This window comes from Glossina fuscipes, unplaced genomic scaffold, assembly GCF_014805625.2.
Source record: "Glossina fuscipes isolate IAEA_lab_2018 unplaced genomic scaffold, Yale_Gfus_2 28, whole genome shotgun sequence".
NCBI classification, from domain to species: domain Eukaryota; kingdom Metazoa; phylum Arthropoda; class Insecta; order Diptera; family Glossinidae; genus Glossina; species Glossina fuscipes.
Genome location: NW_023998423.1, coordinates 5,333,651 through 5,351,961, shown reverse-complemented (window position 1 = coordinate 5,351,961; position 18,311 = coordinate 5,333,651). Strand labels below are relative to the sequence as shown.

The following is an 18,311-nucleotide window of genomic DNA, read 5'->3' as shown; positions in this document are numbered from 1 at the left end:
TTCTCTTAAAAAAGTATCCTTTCATGTATGAGCAGTATTTTCCATTTTCTTAACATATTTTTTTACATTTAGTAATATATTAATTTTCAGAGTACATTCAGAATATATTTTGGGACACACATTTTTTCACAATTCTTTTTTTCACTTAGTTTTGAATTTTATTTATTTTATTCGCTTTGACTTTATGGGCTTACCTTCTTTTACGTTATGGTACAATTTACTCATAGATATTTTTGGTAGATTTTGTTCTTTTTATGATGTCATCCCGCTAGACTGAGAAGGAAGGATATGAAGTTTTACTAATGTTACTAAAGTCCTTACAAGTGGTACTTAAAAAATCAAATCAACTAAGATCACACTATACACTACCACATATGGGAAGTGGTATGGTCAGAAATACTTTGAACAGTGTTCATCGTTGGGCCGTCAGCGCATTGAATTTGCCCAAAATACCTGCAAAATTACCCGCTGTAGGTTACGCACAAAAAAACATAGCAGACATATGGACAGACAAATATCAAAATGTGCTTCAAAATCGATTCGTTTTGTAAAACTTGGGTTCATTTCAAGTCCTTTTGTGTGTTCCTTGCATCCGCAAAAAGTGAATACACGTTTGTACCAAATATGGTGTAGGGTACAATGGAAAATGGAGTTTTTAAAATATTTAATTGCTTATAAAGTGCGCCAAAATGGATGTATGATATGATATACCATGGATAGATTAGGGAAATAGATTTTTCGAAACTGGTGGGAGGTATTAAAAAGTTCGGCCGCGACCACCGCTAATTTCTTATAGCTAATAGGCAACATGGAGGGAAATTTAAGAAATATTCGAGTTTTTCTCCAGATTTACGCGAATGTAAAGGAATTTTCTATTTACCCGTTTTTTTGCAGATAGAAGCCGAGTAAAAATTTCAAATTCATATCTCCAGAATATGTATATTGTAGTGTGATCGCATACTATCGTATGCATCCACTTGAAGTGTGACAAAATTATGCCACTTCAGCATAACCCTTTTGATAAAATAAAATGTCCCACTTAACTTCGCATGTAAACAGTGATAATTCTGTTTATGTAAGAATAATCTAGTGTGTGATAAGGATAATTTAGTAAGCAATTACAATCCTGTTTAGAATAAGATAAGAATAATTTAGTGTAAAAATTTAGTATAAATAGTGCCTAAGAAAATAAAGAAAAGCAGTTCTCATAAAGCAACTCAACCAAGCGTTTTACTCGCTAATAGCACTAGGCATTCAATCTGCCTGAACCATTAAGATTACGGACCGTCTTATGCCGAGACACTTTAGCATTATAAAAGACGGTTAGACTTGGCGTACTGCAGCCGAGCAGCATAGGGCCTAAAGAGATAATCTAAACACATCATACTATATCAAAACATTATAACAATATATATATATATATATATATATATCTTATAAAGTTCTCGATTCAATTTTTCTTTGTCACAAGTCAAAAGGAGAAATGAGTATAACCGCATATGCTGTGGGCGCGTTTAAAACAACTTAAAACAACTTAAAATACCACAATAGTATCGTTCACCATGTGTTTCTTTGCTGCGCTCTTTCACGCACTATAATCATCGGCTAGGCTGTTTGTTTGCATGGAAAAGTATAGGGCGAGCCTTTCTTGTAACCTGAATTATTAAGTGTAACATTAAGATTTTCATAGGAGTGCGTGTGGGTTTTGGGTTGATTTACGTAAAAACGTAAAATCGTGGCATTGGCATATTTCGGGAAAGCTAGAACACCAATACATACCTGTATGTACATATACATATGTATATCTATATATATATATATATCTATGCCTATGTGAGTATATGTATAAACACACATCTAAGTATATGTGCCTATTTATGTATGTAGATATGTAAATGCATGTGTGTATATGTCAAGGTCAAATGAGATTTATAGACTAAAATTTATTTAATATTTGAAAAATCACTGAAAACACCTGCAATTAGTTCAGTTCAAAACTATTCGAATTATAAAAATTCATATTTTATATTGTTTGTATACAATTTAAAATAATGTTAAAAATATGTCAGAAGATTTATAATCGTGATAGGGATTCCGCCGTATTATATGTAGTAACGTTACTAAAAACATAATTGTTTTAGAAAATTTCATTTTCAAGAAACCAAGAGTGGAATACATTATTTTTATTTGTACGTTGATATATCTTTTCTTGTTTTGCAATCTTGGTAATTAAATTTTCTTTTTGCACATTTTCGTATTAATGACAATTGTTTCTATAAATTTTTTTACGCACAACACATATACAAGATTGTTATCTTGAACTTATCGAACGAGCATAAAACCAAAAACGTACTGGTAATAGAGAGAGTACTTGCCGGTAGAGGTTCTTAAATTTTTCAAAATTTAGTCTTAAAATGTCGTCAAAAATTAAAAAAATTCTTTTTCTTAAATTCTATCTTTTCTACTCAATAAAACAAAACTATTTTAATTAAAACTTAAATTAAGCTGAATTTTCTGAAAATTTTGTTATATATGTACGTTGGGTTAGAGTTTTAAAATATATGCGGTACAAGATAATGAGGTACAATTCTACAATAGCGAACCCAAGACGAATGATAACGAGCTGTGTTGCGCGCATTAACACGCTTGCAGCGATGCATTAACAAAGCTATCAGTAGACACACGCTTATTAATGGTGGCCAAGCGAAACGGAGATACAAAGGTAATGTTAAAGATAACAAGGCTATAATGTCTCCCAAATAATTTGGTTGTCGAACGAAACCCCAAACTGAGTGGGTTAGCAAACGTCTGCCTTGGAAAGTATGTATGCTGTCGACGTTAGTGAAAAGAGGATGGTTTGGTTGCAACCGGTACTTATATTTCATCGCGTTACTAAAACGTTTAAGAAAGATGCCAATAGATAGTAATACCAAAGGGGTCCAAATGGCAAAACAACACGTATAGGATGTCCGACGTACAAAAAAGTATTCCGCTACTGCTGTCAGTAAGTATGGAGTAACTGCATAACGCAGCAACAACAGGCAACCGAAACCTTCACCTTGCAATTCAAACGAAGACGCCAAGTGGTGCTCAAATATAATGGAATCGAAAATATAAATCAAAAGCATGCCACTGCATAATAACATGACTGAATCGTATTTCAAATGTTGAGCAAAATAACTGATCAACTGCCAATTCCTTTTATCGTTCGGCAACCAAGGTATGAAAACACTTTCACACAAACAAGAAACAGTATATAATAGTGTAGAAAGCATTGATGTGCGATAGAAAACTTGCTTATACTCTACCAGATTTAACCACTTTGGATTTAATTGCCGGCCTAAAGCATAATCGACGAGAAAATTGCCACTCTTTGCATAATTATTGAATTGGATCAAATCTCTCTGGCTTAACATATCCGAACGTAGGTAAGCCCATAAGGCGACTACATAAGCGTTAATAATTCCATAAATACCAAAACGTTTCTGATGTTGTATAATGAATTCAGCTGCTGGATATTTCCAATATTGTGCACATATGAAGGCAATTAAAATCGTAATAGCCATCGGCAGGGCAGTGAATTTATAGCATGCACTTCCGGGTAAACGCACATATCGACCCGGTAATAAAGCTGAAAGGACGAAAACACCAAAATGAAGAGCTAGATATGCTCCCACAGATGGTCCATCGAATATTTCTGTAATTAGATGGGCGATATTAAATGGAGCTCTGATGTTGGGTATTTTTAGTGAACATTCAAAGTTCACGCAACACCATTGAAGATAATAAAACACTGCTGGTCCTAACAGCATAAGCACACTCGCCCCGAACCAGCCACCAAATTCTCGTGGAGCTTTTACTTGGCGACACAGAGTGTACTCAGAATTGGTGACGTTAAAACTCTTGAATTCGTCATCCCCTTCGGCCAAGTAATCACCTTCCATATCTGCACCGTCTGAGTCGGAATATTCTGCTTTGGAAAAGCGACCATCTTCTTCGTAAATAGATCGTGACACTGACCGACTGTAACGGCTTTCGTTCGTCGTTAGCACTGATCCCTCTCGGGTCTCGGTACCTCCTCTAGTAGTAGAAAATGTTTTTGACACTGAACGTCGTATATAATCTGCAAGTTTATTAATCTCTATTGACGATTGAGCACTGCTAGTATGAATTTCAACTGTTTGTTGCGTTGTCGAACTGTACGAACTGTGTACTGAAGATGTACTCGCTATTTTATTCGGTGCCAAGGATGCAGTGTTAGTCGTTAAAGTAGTAGGCAAATTTGTATGGTTAGTTGAGTTTTGGAAATCCTGGAAGGAAAATACAACAAACGTGAGCAAGAAAAAGAAAGTATAGAACCGCAGCTTACTTCTTCTTCCTTCACATTTGATAAAGGTTGCGTAATGGCTGCTTCCGCAATGGTTGTTGCAGGTACAGTTGATGGTGGTCTTGAAGTTCGCCTTGTGCGACCGGGAGAAGCGCGTTTAGGTGATGACGATCTTGTAGGGGCGGGCGAATAACGCTTCAAAACTGCTCCTTGCTCATTAACAGCTGTAGAAACACCACTGGCTGCGACCGCACTTCGCCTGCCAACATTGACAGGTGTTGATTTTGTGGTCGTAGACGCCGTATTCGACACATCAGCCTTTTTAGTGCGCCCTCGTGTAATGCGTTGATTTTCCATTTTCGTTCTAGAATTGCGATGCCGTGTCTATACCTGCAAGCTAAAAACACATATGTGTGATTTATTTTTAGTTTTTCTTTCACAGGTTTGGTTTTTTGGGAGCTACTTTTATCCAACTTATCTTTTCCCGCCTAGCACGCCTAGCAGCACAGTCAACTGTACTAAACATGAATCTTTTTTTCTTTATACATTACCATACACTTTAGAACTTTCACTTACATTTAACTATTTCATAAACAGATTCGTGAAAAAGCGTGCATAAGAATATAAAAATATACTACTTTCCGTTTTTTAGATTTCTAATTTAAACAGTTACTCGTCTGACAGGCAACCCCATAAATCAAACCGACGCCGTCATTTTTAACAAAAATATTTTTCGGCACTATTGTTAGCAGAGCAGTAGAAAAGTGGATTATAACAGCGTTGCTATTTTATAATCCTACGATATTATCAATATCGTGAAATTTACTTAAAAATATTTTTTGTAGTATTTCTGAGATTAAGAAAAATTACGTAGGCAAAAACTTTTTTCAATATTTAATTCCAAAAAGATAATGAGCAAGGTGAAAAAAGTAACGCAGGTTAATATACCCCAATGGAAACAATATAACAGTAAACACGTGATGTTCAATAAAAGCTATATGATCTTAAAAAATTCATCAAAATTATTCAAAGAACAAAAACAAGTTAATTTTTAATATTTATAATAGTTTTGTTGCTAATGAATCATGAGCAATACGAGAGAGAGTCTTAGATTTATATTTTTAAAATATTTCAATCTCAGAGTTGCTTTCTGCTCCCTGCAGTTGTATGCCCTAGGTTCTAATAGTTTATAGAAAACTCTTGTATAAAATGCATTCATTTCTTAGATTAAGCTGAGATTCTTGGCGAGTTATACGATTGATTCTTCTAGATTTTAATTAAAGTGACTGACGTTTATCACGATTACCATTCAAAAATAGTAAAGGACAATAACCTCTACGTATGAACGACGAAAAAAGACGATGACCTTGCTAAATGGAATTATATTTATTTCGAAATTGGTGGTCAGGGATAGTGACTACTCATTCTACAATTTGAAGTGATCTTCGTAGACATCAAATATATTACAAAAAGTAACTAGTAAACTAATTAGTCTGCAACGTACTTACAATATTTTCTCGCGTATTAAGCTTAACCACTATAATTATTTCGATGCATTTCCGTTGAGTTGTAACGTGATTCAATCTTAAGATATGGCTAAAAGTTAATGTTAAGAAGATGAGGGCTTTAGCTGGTAAAGATTTAATGGTTATTTCACTTATGCAATCAAAACAAGGGTTTTTCTTAACCTTTACTTTGAATATATAAATGTATACATTATATACAGGAATCGGGATTTTTTAAAACATTAAATTAATTAATTTATTATTATTACTGTTATTACTATTAATTTAACCGGAGAAATAAATTCTAAAACTAGTGCTAGCATCTAAGGCACGTAAACTGTATATTGCCATAGTCGCATATGCAAACAGTTTTTTTTTTTAAATAATGCGTTGTGGTAATCGTATTTTCTGAGGGTGGAGAATTTGTGGTTGGCAATACTGTTTGGCGTATCAAAAAATCATTTATTGTAAAGTCGTTGGTTCATTGTTTTTGATGTAAAATAAAATAGTGAAGAATAAGCTGTCATAATAAAGAAAATGTAAGTAAATTTCTACACAAAGAAATTACTTCCCTCTATATGTATATGTAAATTTTTTCGGTTTTTTGATTGTGCAACGACTAAATTCCAGTTTTCTAATTTTTCTTCTCCTTTCATCTGATGTTACATATTTGAATAAACTTTGCAAATACTCTATTGGAATATTATTTGGACGGGCACGGACGAACATCTTTCGAAACACTTAATTTATTAAATGAATAAAACGCTAAATATAAAAAGCGAGCACTCACAGAAATAATTATAATGACGACACCGCAGTCACCTAACCGCATATTTAATGGTCTTGATGAGGATATTTATAATGAAGCGAAATTTGCTCACGAAATCAATGACAAGATGCGTGTACCGAAACGCATTAAGGCGACAGGCGAATTTTCAGACGATGATTTACTGCTATCGAATCAAAACGGGATGATAAACAGTTGGAATTACCATGAGAAATTCGATATGAATGTGCCCGATCGTATTGTAGTGCTCGGACATAATCAGCACTTGGAAACACGTTCCACTCCACGCGAAATTCAATTAGAGAATTCGATATTACCAAAAAATCCATCGGGAAATATAAGGGTGCAGACTCCACCGCGTACGATTACATTAAATGAACATCATTTTCCTTCGGCATCGGAAGAAAGCTCACCACATAAATTAACTAACGGTGATGATGATGATGATTATATGTGTGACGAGGATTACCATGACAGGATTGAAAGACCCGGTCTAAAGGTTTACCGGCCCACAAACGCTGTGGTAGGTTTTCAAATAAATGATGCTAATTCCGTGGAATCTGATTCACAGGTAATAATGAATGTCATGAGAACGTTTATGTGTGCCCACGCGCATATGTATTATCAAAAACAAAATGCGGTAACAATAATTGGTTAATATGATTTGTCTCATCTACGTCAAGACTTAAAAAATTAATATCAATTGGCAGGCGTCGATTAATAATTTATCGACAATCACTTCCTCATTCAAACTTAACAAATCCGTCAGTGAAATGAGACGAACTGTAATAAACCCGGGTATATATATTTTTAAAGAGAACACAGGAAATCTGACCTATTATTCCGAGTGAAATGTATGAAAAACGAGCATGACGCCAGTAAAAAGAGAAATACAAAAAAAAAAACAGTTTACGGATGACACGCATGAGGAGTAGCGAAGCATTTGTTTATTATTAAATGTCTTCCTCTATGCTCTGCAAACGAATTCCATTTCGTCGACTCTGTTTCATACATCGAAAACATTCAATACTTCCGAAAATTTAGTCGAAATGTTGCTTCTTCGTCTTGAACAAGCTCATGAGAGATCTAATAACGCAAATAGAAGAAATTAGTGACTTAATTGCTTTGGTAGCTTGGAAAAGTAATTAGAACATGGCCATAAAAATGAAAAGTAATCTTTGCATCTGCAGTAAATAACGAGAACTAAAAACTCTTGTGAGTGACTCTCGAAGGGTGTTAATGGCAAAATCGCAACGATTTGGCAAACTGGGAAGAAAAGAATATTAGTTTTGATTTGCGTAGGTCAAGTTGGGATAAGGGACTTAGAATTATATTTGTATACCGATGCAAAAAAAACGTTCAAAACAAAGGCTACACGTCTAACTCGCGCAAAAAAAATTCTTAACCAGATTTTAGCGATTTTTTGTTCCTTGCAATCATCAGCACTAAACATTGAAATCAAAACAAATATAAGTTTCTTACTTGTTCCATTTTTTTCAAGTTTATTTTAGAAATCTGAAAACAATGATAAAATCATTTATATTGACAAATATTTTTTTAAAGCCTTAACAAAAACACAAAACATTTTCTTTGTCTTATATTTTGGCTGTATTTATATCTTCGTTTTTACCACTCTATTGAGATAAAAATGGTTTTTCAAGATTTTGCGGTACTGTTTATATATGAAGGAATCCAGGGATTAAACAATTTTTTTTTATTTTATTTTTTAGTTAACTACTGGTGGCGCTAATAAAAGGTCGCCAAATGTGAACACTAATCCAAATGATATTTCCGTTGTGAGCAATCGCGAAGGCACACCAATTGGGGATTTGACGCCACATGAAGAAATATTATATTTAAGACGTCAATTGGCTAAATTAAATCGTCGCGTCTTAAACATCGAAATAAATAACGAACAGCGATTGCAACGCGAGAAGATAGTGTATTGCCTAGGGTTGGCGTACTTTGTTTTAAAAGCGATCTTTTGGCTTAATCGCAATTAAAAAGCGGAAAATGACTATTCAGCGATTAACAAAAACAGCAGCAGTCACCAATTGAAAGGGGAGCAAGAGAGAGATGCGCGTTCGATTCAAAAAAAAAAAAAACAAACAAACGTATTTGTTAACCAGTGGATGCCTATTATTGCTATACCAACCAGCCATTTAAATACATCACACCTGAATGATAGTCCACGCCATCATTAGAAAAAGAAAAAAAAAAGTTGCATTGTTAGCCATATAACGAAGCTTTTTATCAAATTTATTTTTTTATTTGCATTTTCATTCAATTTCATATGCATGGAGAAGAAAAAGTTTCAAAAGTACAAGTTACCAATAACGATGTCTATGACTTATTTTTTCTAAACTGATATTTGCTTTTAGATACTTGGTTAAGATAAACTTTCAGATTTTGTGGTGGTTTACGGTTTAGCGCAACCGCAAGCTATTAATGGACTGCTAAGTTTTCTTAAGCAAGTGTCACTAGCAAAATTTTTGCATGATTCCAAGTTCCAAAGAAATCCATGCCTTAAAATTTTCGACACTTTTTTTTTTTTTTAATATTGGGAAAAAAAATTTTTTTTATAAAATTTATTTTTTATCTTTTTTTTTTTTTTAATTCAATTTGCGAATTATATTTTTCTGTATTTATTTCAAGCCTTACAAGAATGTTTTGATTCTAGTTAGAGAAATTTTTATTAAATTTTATGATTAAGAAATTCACCTAAAATTCCCTTCCTTTATTGTCCATAACAATAAAAAAAAAAATACTGTTATTTGTCATAAGAAAAAGCAATTTAACTTGGGAATTTGTGTAAAAATAATTTGAATTTTTAGAAAGATGTTTATTTAATTTCTTTTTATTTCATCTTGCATGCATCGCTAAATGCATTGCTAAAGAGGAAAGAGCCACGAAAGTTCGATTTGAATAAATAAAAATTAGTAAAAACAAACGTTTGTCATAATTTGAATGGAAGATACGACAAATGGGAAAATCGAATTCACCTTAAGGAAAATCTTTGATACTTAATTCACTTGCTAATCGCCCAAACCTTTGCAAGAAGTAAACGCTTCTTCCTCGGCAAATTTTTGTGAGAATTTTAATATCTCAACCTTGCAGTAAGATATCCACCGGTGACGCAAAAAAATTCAATAAGGAACGTTTTTGATGGAAAATGAGGGGGATACCGGTTACAGGTGATGAACGGTGACGAGTGATTTATTATGGGCTTGCAATTAGACGGCACCGCGGTTTTGAAGAAGAATGCCGCAGATTTTGATGGGCGAAAAACTACAGCGTCATTTGTGTCCGTCCGGAAGGAGTATAAAAATGAGTTGAACAATCTTAAGCAAAATACTGCAATACGCAACGTCAGTATTCTTAATGCGATTCTAAACAACTATTTGCCTTTAACTCACGTTGCTTACGCGGGTTTATCTCGTCAATCTATCCGGTCGTCCTATGGTGACAAAAAGTATTCCTATTGCAAAATTCTGCCTAACCCAGTCGCATGCTTTACTCTCCTTAAGTATACTCTTGCCAGAATAATGCAAATTGTGGATCAGTTGTTCAAAACAATTCGACTTTCTTCTTATAGCTTCTACTTCGAAGTAAATGGATTAACATCTTGCAGATGTGGACTCTTTAAAATCCAGACGATTTTATCTTCGACTTGTATTATGATTGACGGTCCAAAGCGATTATGCCATTAAGCAAGTCGAATGCTCTCTCATTGAACAGTGTAAAGCGGAGATGTGTACCTTTTTAGAAATGATAAAGCGGAGGGAAGACAGTTTTCGTTCGAAGAACAATTGTATGGATTCGAAGGTCAAAGATAAAACGAAGATTTCTCATAGATTGAACCTGATTAACTTGTTTCCCTCGGAACTATATTTCCCGAGCTTGGCTTATCGAGAGCTTTTTTAATGCTTATCCGATTGTCCTTAAACTCAATATAAGTTCCTTTAGTGAAAATTTGTTCAATAAATTAGCATTTTCCAAAACTACGATCTACTTCCTACCAACTAGTATGGTTGCAATAATACTGATTGCCACGAGTGCTGTTTTTAGTGAAAATCGTAATCAACCTAGAGAATTTTTCAAAGTGCAAGAGAATCCATAAAGGAGTACGCTTTCATACCCATTAAATGTCAATTGTTTAAGAGCAACCTTTTTTTTTTCAACAATCCCTCCAAACAAAATGACAAGCCCCGATGGTAAAAAGTCTTCTTTTAAATAAACTAAAACGATTCATGCATCGCCCCTACCTCTCCCAAGGCTTCACACCCTTACAAAATTCGGCCTTTTAAATCTCCTTCGGATTGCAAGAGATTAACAATCGCAACCAAGATTGTAATTTACTTATTACCAATGAAATGAATTTAAATAAAAAAAAAAATATAAATACATATATTTTTTTTGTATAAACGTATTTATTTATTTATTATAATTTTAATGACACACTAAACTAATGCAAATTTTAATTGAGAATTGAAAAAATTTCACAACGGCATAACTTAAAAAGACTACATATTAAAAAAGAATTGCGTTTGACTTTTCATTTTTATTGGTGAATGAATATCGAAAACTACGGTACCACTTCCAATCCAGAGCAACACCGTTCATTCTTAAATATTCTACAAGTATTCAAAAAAAAAAAAAAAAACATTTAAAATCTAGCGCGCGGTTAAAGACGACTGAATCTCTATGTGAATTCATCTGTTCATCTGCTTTTGTTGTTTTCTTTTTCTTCTTTTCTTTAATTTAGGACGAACACAAACAAGTCAGATTTCTTTGCCATGAATGAAAATAAGAAAAACGATATGCCGAAATAAAACAAACCATTTCCCGGTTTGATACAATACGCAAAAAAAAACTGTAGAGCACATCGAAATTAAAATTTTGTATTATTGTTGAAAACCTGAATAACTCGGTCGTTATTTGCTAACAAATATATGCTTGTGTCTTATAGTTTGTTCTTTCCTTTTTTTTTTTTTTTTTCTTTCTTTTTTAATGGAATATCTCTAGATCCATAATTATCTATAGTACAATCATGTAGAAAACAAAACTTTAGAATAGGCAAAAATGGAGAAAAATTGCATCAATAATAAAAGTTATTCTCGTTGTAAATTGCTAACAAACGAAATTGTTGGTGGGTATTTCTGGCAGTGAGCAGCAACAACATGAAAGCAATCAGTCTTTTTTACAAGGATCGCTTGGTGGTGTTTTAATTTAATGATAGTAGAGACAGAGAAAAGGAGCGAGAAAGAAAGAAATATGAAGGGAAAGAAAGAAGAAAAGGGGGAATTAATTACGGAAAAAAAAAATGCATTTTTACTCGCTCTCTTCTTCGTCATCATCATCGGAATCAGCTTTTTTTGTTTTTTTCGCTGTCTTTTTGTTGGCCTTGCCACGCTTTTTGCCGCCACCATTAGCCGTACTGCCACCATTCGCTTCAAATTCTTTGACAGCGTCTTCATAATCCTCTTTGGCTTTAGCAGCCTTAGCCTCCCATTCCTGCAAATTAAAACATTTCATTCATCATCAGTCTCACTTTATACGAATTTGCAAATTAAAATTTACCGATTTATCTTTCATTGAACGCCAAATTTCGCCACCTTTTTTGGCGATCTCTGTAACCCGAATACCAGGATTCTCACGTTTGATCTGTTCACGAGCTGAGCTTAACCACAACATATAAGCGGATAGAGGACGTTTTGGTTTATCTGTCATCTTGCTGGTTACTGTTGTTGTTAAGAAAAATATATGCTAAAATTCAATTGGTTTCAATCTTCAAATCAACTGGAGACACTTTTTGCTTATTGCTTATTAAGTTGCCCGCAGAACTTAATTCTATAACACACAAAGAGGGAATATGCAAATGGAACAACAGGAATTGAGTAACTATTTTGAAAACAAAGTAAAAAAAATTTCACTGAAAAAAAATATTTATTTATAAAATTTACTTTTGCTTAGCAAAAATATTTATGCTCTGTCTCCTTGAGATCTTTAAATGCAACTAACTGTACGGCATATAAAATTAAAAGACATGGTTTTAGCAGAACTTTTTCTCAGACTTCATATAACAACGCACAAAAATTCGGTAATGGTGGTAAGAACCATTCAACAGCAACAACGTTACATGAAATGCACACACAAGTATTCTATATATATACACATATATATATATATATGTACCTATATGCAGCAGATGCTGTTCAAAGGAGATTATTTGAACAGTTTTAGGTAGGATTCCGTTTGAAAGGCAATGTATTTGTATATTTGCTAAAAACCAAAAAACTACCACACTTTACGCTTATGTGTAGTCAACTTCATATATACTTACATATAAATATATATATATATATATATATATATATTGGGTACGTATGTATATATACAATAAAGAAACTACCTATGTTAAGCCAAATGAAAGACTGCTTAACGATTTCACTGTATAACAAAACAAATGTGATGACACATAATGAGAACGTATGCGTATACGTTAGGGAAGGATAATTTAAAAGGAAATAAGAAATGCTTTATATATTGTATTGAATCGAAACGGCAGGGAAATTATGTTTTTTTTTTATATAAACGATCATATTATTTATTAAATAGTTGACTGGGCTTCATACATCAAAATTGCGCGGCAGAATTTGTATAGAAAGCGTAGGAAAGAAAAATTGGCGCCGTAATAGATAAAACAAAAAGTCGAAACACATGTCATGTTTCATGTTCTTTTCGATCGTATAAACGAAAATGAGCAATAAACGACAAGAATCAAAACAAAAAAGACATCAAAAAAGAAAGACATTATTAATCAAATAATGAACGTATGCGCAAAAAGGCGCAGAGACGAAGGAAAATAAAAAAAAAATCATCGATAGTTTGGAACGTTTACAAATGTCTTCCGGCAAATGTATTTGCACTTAATTCTTTTTGAATTAGCTCAAATCCCGATTATCTTTCATGATTTCTTTCAAAATTATTTAAAAGAAATTTTTAGAAATTGTGTTGTTTTCCAAAAAATGTACATAAGACAGACGATACATACATACAAGAAATATACTCTCTTAAACAAAGGATACTGCTGGCTTTTTTCTTACATGTTCGAAAAAAAAGTTTCTTTCGCAATTTTGCCATATAAAAACACAAAGCTACAAATTATTTTTACGTTATTTTAAAAAGTTATCATTTAATTGCGTTCCATTTTAATGTCTAGATTGAGTGAAATAACTAGAAATGAATCTAAGCAATTTTATAATTTCAAGCCAAATTTCCTCGCACTTCACCTATAGTATTCTAATATCCTTCATTTTGATATGTTTTAAGTACGAACTTGAAAAATGGCGCCAAAAAATTCATGTGCATGATAATACCGATGAGGGCAGCCCACTTTGTAACGCGGTCGATAATTCGACTTAAAAAAAAAAAAATAATTTTCCTAATTAAGAGAAATTAAATTTTTTTTAACAATAAAAAAAAAGGGCACAAACAATTTGCGTATATAACAAAAAAATCATTATATTCTCGGAGCACCGAAATTAATTTGTCTTTATAAGAAATAATTCGCTTAATGAAACAAAGTTAAAAATCAATATGGCCACGAAGAAAAAAATGACATTTTTCGTATTAGAAAAAAGAAATTTTTCGTTTAATTTTTACGAATGCAAAAATTATGATTTTTTAAACACAAGCAAAATATTTGTAACATTATATTAGACATCAGCATGTAAATAAAATCTATCAAACCAAAGTGTCATATTGTTAAGGAAAATGTGCCTTATATTAACCCGGATAAATAATACTTTCATTTAGATTGTATCTCTTTATTAATTCTACAATTGGTTTTAAAAAGAATTGCTTACCTTTTTTTTCACTTCTAATTATAATTTCTTCAAATTTGCAATTATTTTATTTAATTTCCAAATATTATGCTCGACTTTCTTTTTATCAATTATTAAACTCACTTTAAACACCGAACTGTACCTTCAGGTATGGATTTTACTTACTTAACCAAGCCAAGCTATTTTACAGAGTTGCCATATCAATAATTTTTGGTGGCAATTTTATATTGTGTGTCATTATAAAATTTTATATTGGCAATGAAACGGGAATGTGGGTATATATTGCATATCAATAAGAAACTGTTTACATGGACTACACATGCATTCACAAAATATATCTACCTATATACACTGCTTTCTGTCTATGTTGTGCCCATCTGTTTTGTCAAATACATTGGCATTTTATTATTATTTAAATTTCCAAAATATAATAAGAAAGAAAAACATTAAAACTTCTAGTTCAAAATACGTTCGAAGTTCAGTGTGTTGTTTAACTATTTGAGATATATATGATAAACGACAGATGGTTTTAAAGGCTTAGCTATGGATTTTTTTGAAATTTAAGCGCTTTTTGAGTGCGAATATCTCGTCCATTAATACTACACATATACAATATATCAAGTTATTTTTCATTCCCAAAGATGGAATTCGCATGTGTAAACGTTATTTAAACAATTGTAAAAATGTAGGGGTGCAAAAAATTATTTTTAATAGTTAAAAAAATTATTTTTGATAATTAAAAATATATTTTGTTTCATTGCTAGTTCTCAAATAACTTAATTAATATCACAATCAATGTACATTGTAATGGTAAGACTACAAATGGAAAAAGGTAAACATTAGGTCTTATTTTCATCAGATCATCAAAATCACGGCTTTAGTGAAGTTTTGAAAGTTGACACTTTCTTACAAACATAGGGAGCTCTTTTGCATACAAAAAATTATAAAGCTAATTGAAATATCTACAAAGTTTTTAGGCGGCACTAAAATAACTTTGAGAAACCCATGAATTGCTCATCCTGTATCTTTCAATAGAACGAAGTCGACAATAATCATGTGTCAAAGAAAACTGAATGCAGCCGTTGACCATATTAATTTTTCAAACATCTAAATAAAGTATGAAGAAAGATTGCTTATTTTTCAGATGTTAAATTCAAACTTTCTCACGACGCTGGTAAAAATTAATAGGTTGGCAACTCTGGAAAGACACCTGTTTTAAATTAAATGATGCAGCACGTGAATTCCTGTTTAGAAACTTATTTGACATTTCCAGTGTTTACTTCGAATAAGATTTGTAAATTAACCGGTAAATGACATGTGCTTACTTTTTTTGCTTTAAAATTATGATAACGGACCTGATTAAAAAAATATTTGTGAATTCATAAACGTAGAAAACAAGTATGAAAATTATATTCGGCTAAGACTGAATTTTGCATACCCACCGCAATTAAAGTCTTTAGCGCTCCATGCTTTTACTTATAATTATGAAAAAGTGAATGGGATAAAATTTACCTTCCACCTTTTAGATTGTTAAAAGTTATTGTTAAGAAAAACTTAATTCAACGCGTCATGACGTCCACATCAATTAGAATCAACACACTTACCTTGTCGCATTCTACTCTCCAAGTTATTTTATTTAATTTCGATATGCATGATATTATTAAGAAAAAATTAATTCACCAGGTCTCTATCGTATTCATTTTAGGTTTAACGCATTTTTAGGCAAATAAACATTAGCAACATCTTCATTTGAGGAATGTACAAAACAGTTTTAAACATTTCGTCTTATTTACCTTATGGTTAATAAGCATAAAAACTCGAAAAAGTAAAAAGAAATTAAAATTGAATCACTTGTGTGGTTGTTTTTTTTCCATTTTCGCACATAAATAGTATGGTTTTCTGTAAAGTGAACGTGGAAAATTTCAATTTTCTATCTTCTCTTTAATTCGCGGGTAAGGAGCAAAAATCCACTAATACTTGTTTAGAAAAACGGAGTTGAATACAGTTCACGTTTCACTGCGGAGTTGTGTGCTGCGACCAATTTGGCCCTTATTCAATACAAACCTGCGTACGAAGACTTCAAATGTTTGCATCGAATTTGAAGCCGACGTTTTCTATTTTGGGACCGGTAGAGTGCCAGCAACATACACAAACACAGGCGGATAGACATGGTCTAACTAATATTGATGGATATCAAATAAAAATGCACTTTTCATCTTTACCTGGTTTTTGGATAGGGATGATGGTAAAGTGGTGAAACGCAAATCAATATGCACTACAACAAAAAATGCCTTTAGTACATTGTTTTCTTTTCATTTTGTACACGCAAGTGGATGGATGACTGCGTAACTATATGTTTTTATCATTTTTTTTATCTTACGTCGAAAAGGGCGAATTTCTAAAAAATATAGAATGCTTCGTCTTCCTGACCTGTCAGTTTTTGTTTCTATTTGAGAAATATTGTTCTCATAGAAAAGTCACAAAGCAGCAATCTCGTCGCTCCGTCAGTGAGGTATATTAAGTTAGCACCGTGTTGTAGGATACGTAACGGTCGGCGTTGCCCGACTATAATGTATTAGTATTATTTTCGGAGATTTTGATTACACTCTCTTCTCGAATGACTTAACTGATTTTCTAGCAACAAACTAATTACGTCCTTAGCAATTGATTGTTTCCGAGAGCAGTTGGTGGTTTCGTTGAGCTGTATTTGTTTTGTAGCATTGCGTTGGTCCTTTGGGATCATCTGAAATCACCAATATCTACTTTTCGGTCGTATAGTATACGACGTGTTCATCTATGTTCAAATTTTTTCTCCCCCCATCCAGTTAAATTCGACAAGAACACTATAGTTCGGCAAAGCCGATCTTTAAATGCCTTACATCATTTTGTCAAACACAATTCTTATTTTTATTATAGAACACAAAAATTATGTTTTTTTTCTATCGTAACAAAACCAATTTTCATGAAATCCTTACGTAGGGCATAATCCAAAAATAGTCATGGATAGTCCAAATTTTGTAGAATTAATTTTTGAATGAAATTACTATGAAGGGCTAATTTTCATCACCAAGTATTAAAACTTAGATTTTTACTCTCCACAAAGGACCAATTTTCGTGAAAATCCTTATTCGGATAAAATCCGAAAAATTATCGAGATTTAAAGTTTGGTATTGTTAATTTTTTTATGTTAAATTACTGTTATAATAAAATTTTCATCATGGAGTATTGAAAATTATATCATTTTGTCGTAAAAACTTCAATTTTCGTTATATGGGAGCGGGTTCAGAAACTGCCCCACCCGGTCCAAGGTTTTCGTACCAATTTAGAATGCCCAAATACTACTATTTAGCTAGTTTTACTGAGAAATTTTGAAAAGTTCAATTTTTTTTCCATAGAACGACTTTTCAAAATGGGGCGTTATATGGGGTATGGTCGAAAAAATAAACCGATCTGAACCATTTTTAAAAGCGTTCGTCCTTGGCTCAAAACACGTGATTGTAGCCAACATCTCAAAAATTGCGACCAGCAGGTTGAACAAAAATTCACATAGAAAGACATCGAATGGACAGAGGGACAGACAGATTTAGATCGATTCAGATTATGATTCTAAATGCATCGGTATAATAAAAGATGAATTTATCTTAAGCCCTTTTGGATGTTACATGCGTACGCACTAACTTCACATTACCTGTGCCACAAAGCGGTATTGGGTATAAAAACCGTAGATCTTTTAATACATGTTATTAACCTCAATTGGAATCAGTCTAATAACTTATTTGAATAGGTGTAAGTAACGATAGCTTCGCTTGTTCTCTTGTAAAGATTTGAACTCTCTTGAGCCATGG

The 18,311-nt window shown here is 32.7% G+C and overlaps 4 protein-coding genes across 7 annotated transcripts in view; 2 read left to right on the top strand and 2 right to left on the bottom strand.

The window, feature by feature from the left end:
- LOC119636768 (probable RNA helicase armi) overlaps window positions 1-18,311 on the top strand; it is a 51,194-nt gene that overhangs the window by 4,997 nt on the left and 27,886 nt on the right. The gene's annotated exons all lie outside the window — the stretch shown is intronic.
- LOC119636766 (lamin-B receptor) lies at window positions 2,492-5,059 on the bottom strand. 2 transcript variants are annotated; one of them, XM_038032364.1, is made up of 3 exons: window positions 4,904-5,059; window positions 4,370-4,724; window positions 2,492-4,310 (listed from the first exon to the last, which is right to left on the bottom strand). In XM_038032364.1, the coding sequence occupies exons 2-3, from the start codon at window positions 4,682-4,684 to the stop codon at window positions 2,553-2,555; spliced, it is 2,073 nt and encodes a 690-aa protein (XP_037888292.1). In that variant the 5' UTR covers window positions 4,685-4,724; window positions 4,904-5,059; the 3' UTR covers window positions 2,492-2,552. The 2 variants fall into 2 exon arrangements, with proteins under 2 accessions (XP_037888292.1, XP_037888293.1); XM_038032365.1 differs by lacking the exon at window positions 4,904-5,059 and adding an exon at window positions 4,791-4,893.
- On the top strand, window positions 6,272-9,171 carry LOC119636769 (transport and Golgi organization protein 11). Of its 2 annotated transcripts, none has more exons than XM_038032368.1 (3): window positions 6,272-6,371; window positions 6,612-7,142; window positions 8,350-9,171. In XM_038032368.1, exons 2-3 carry the CDS (start codon window positions 6,636-6,638, stop codon window positions 8,620-8,622), a joined length of 780 nt encoding a protein of 259 aa, XP_037888296.1. In that variant the 5' UTR covers window positions 6,272-6,371; window positions 6,612-6,635; the 3' UTR covers window positions 8,623-9,171. The 2 variants fall into 2 exon arrangements, with proteins under 2 accessions (XP_037888296.1, XP_037888295.1); XM_038032367.1 differs by having other exon boundaries at window positions 6,612-7,190; window positions 8,350-9,169.
- LOC119636772 (high mobility group protein D) lies at window positions 11,931-14,545 on the bottom strand. 2 transcript variants are annotated; one of them, XM_038032374.1, is made up of 3 exons: window positions 14,488-14,545; window positions 12,200-12,360; window positions 11,931-12,133 (listed from the first exon to the last, which is right to left on the bottom strand). In XM_038032374.1, exons 2-3 carry the CDS (start codon window positions 12,347-12,349, stop codon window positions 11,951-11,953), a joined length of 333 nt encoding a protein of 110 aa, XP_037888302.1. In that variant the 5' UTR covers window positions 12,350-12,360; window positions 14,488-14,545; the 3' UTR covers window positions 11,931-11,950. The 2 variants fall into 2 exon arrangements, with proteins under 2 accessions (XP_037888302.1, XP_037888301.1); XM_038032373.1 differs by lacking the exon at window positions 14,488-14,545 and having other exon boundaries at window positions 12,200-12,518.

Coding starts and splice junctions, on each gene's coding strand:
- LOC119636766 (XM_038032364.1), bottom strand. CDS start 4,684: ATGGAAAATCAACGCATTACACGAGGGCGCACTAAAAAGGCTGATGTG. Junction 4,311..4,369: donor CAAATGTGAAGGAAGAAGAA/GTAAGCTGCGGT, acceptor TTTTCCTTCCAG/GATTTCCAAAACTCAACTAA.
- LOC119636769 (XM_038032367.1), top strand. CDS start 6,636: ATGACGACACCGCAGTCACCTAACCGCATATTTAATGGTCTTGATGAG. Junction 7,191..8,349: donor CCGTGGAATCTGATTCACAG/GTAATAATGAAT, acceptor TTTATTTTTTAG/TTAACTACTGGTGGCGCTAA.
- LOC119636772 (XM_038032374.1), bottom strand. CDS start 12,349: ATGACAGATAAACCAAAACGTCCTCTATCCGCTTATATGTTGTGGTTA. Junction 12,134..12,199: donor GTTCAATGAAAGATAAATCG/GTAAATTTTAAT, acceptor TTTAATTTGCAG/GAATGGGAGGCTAAGGCTGC.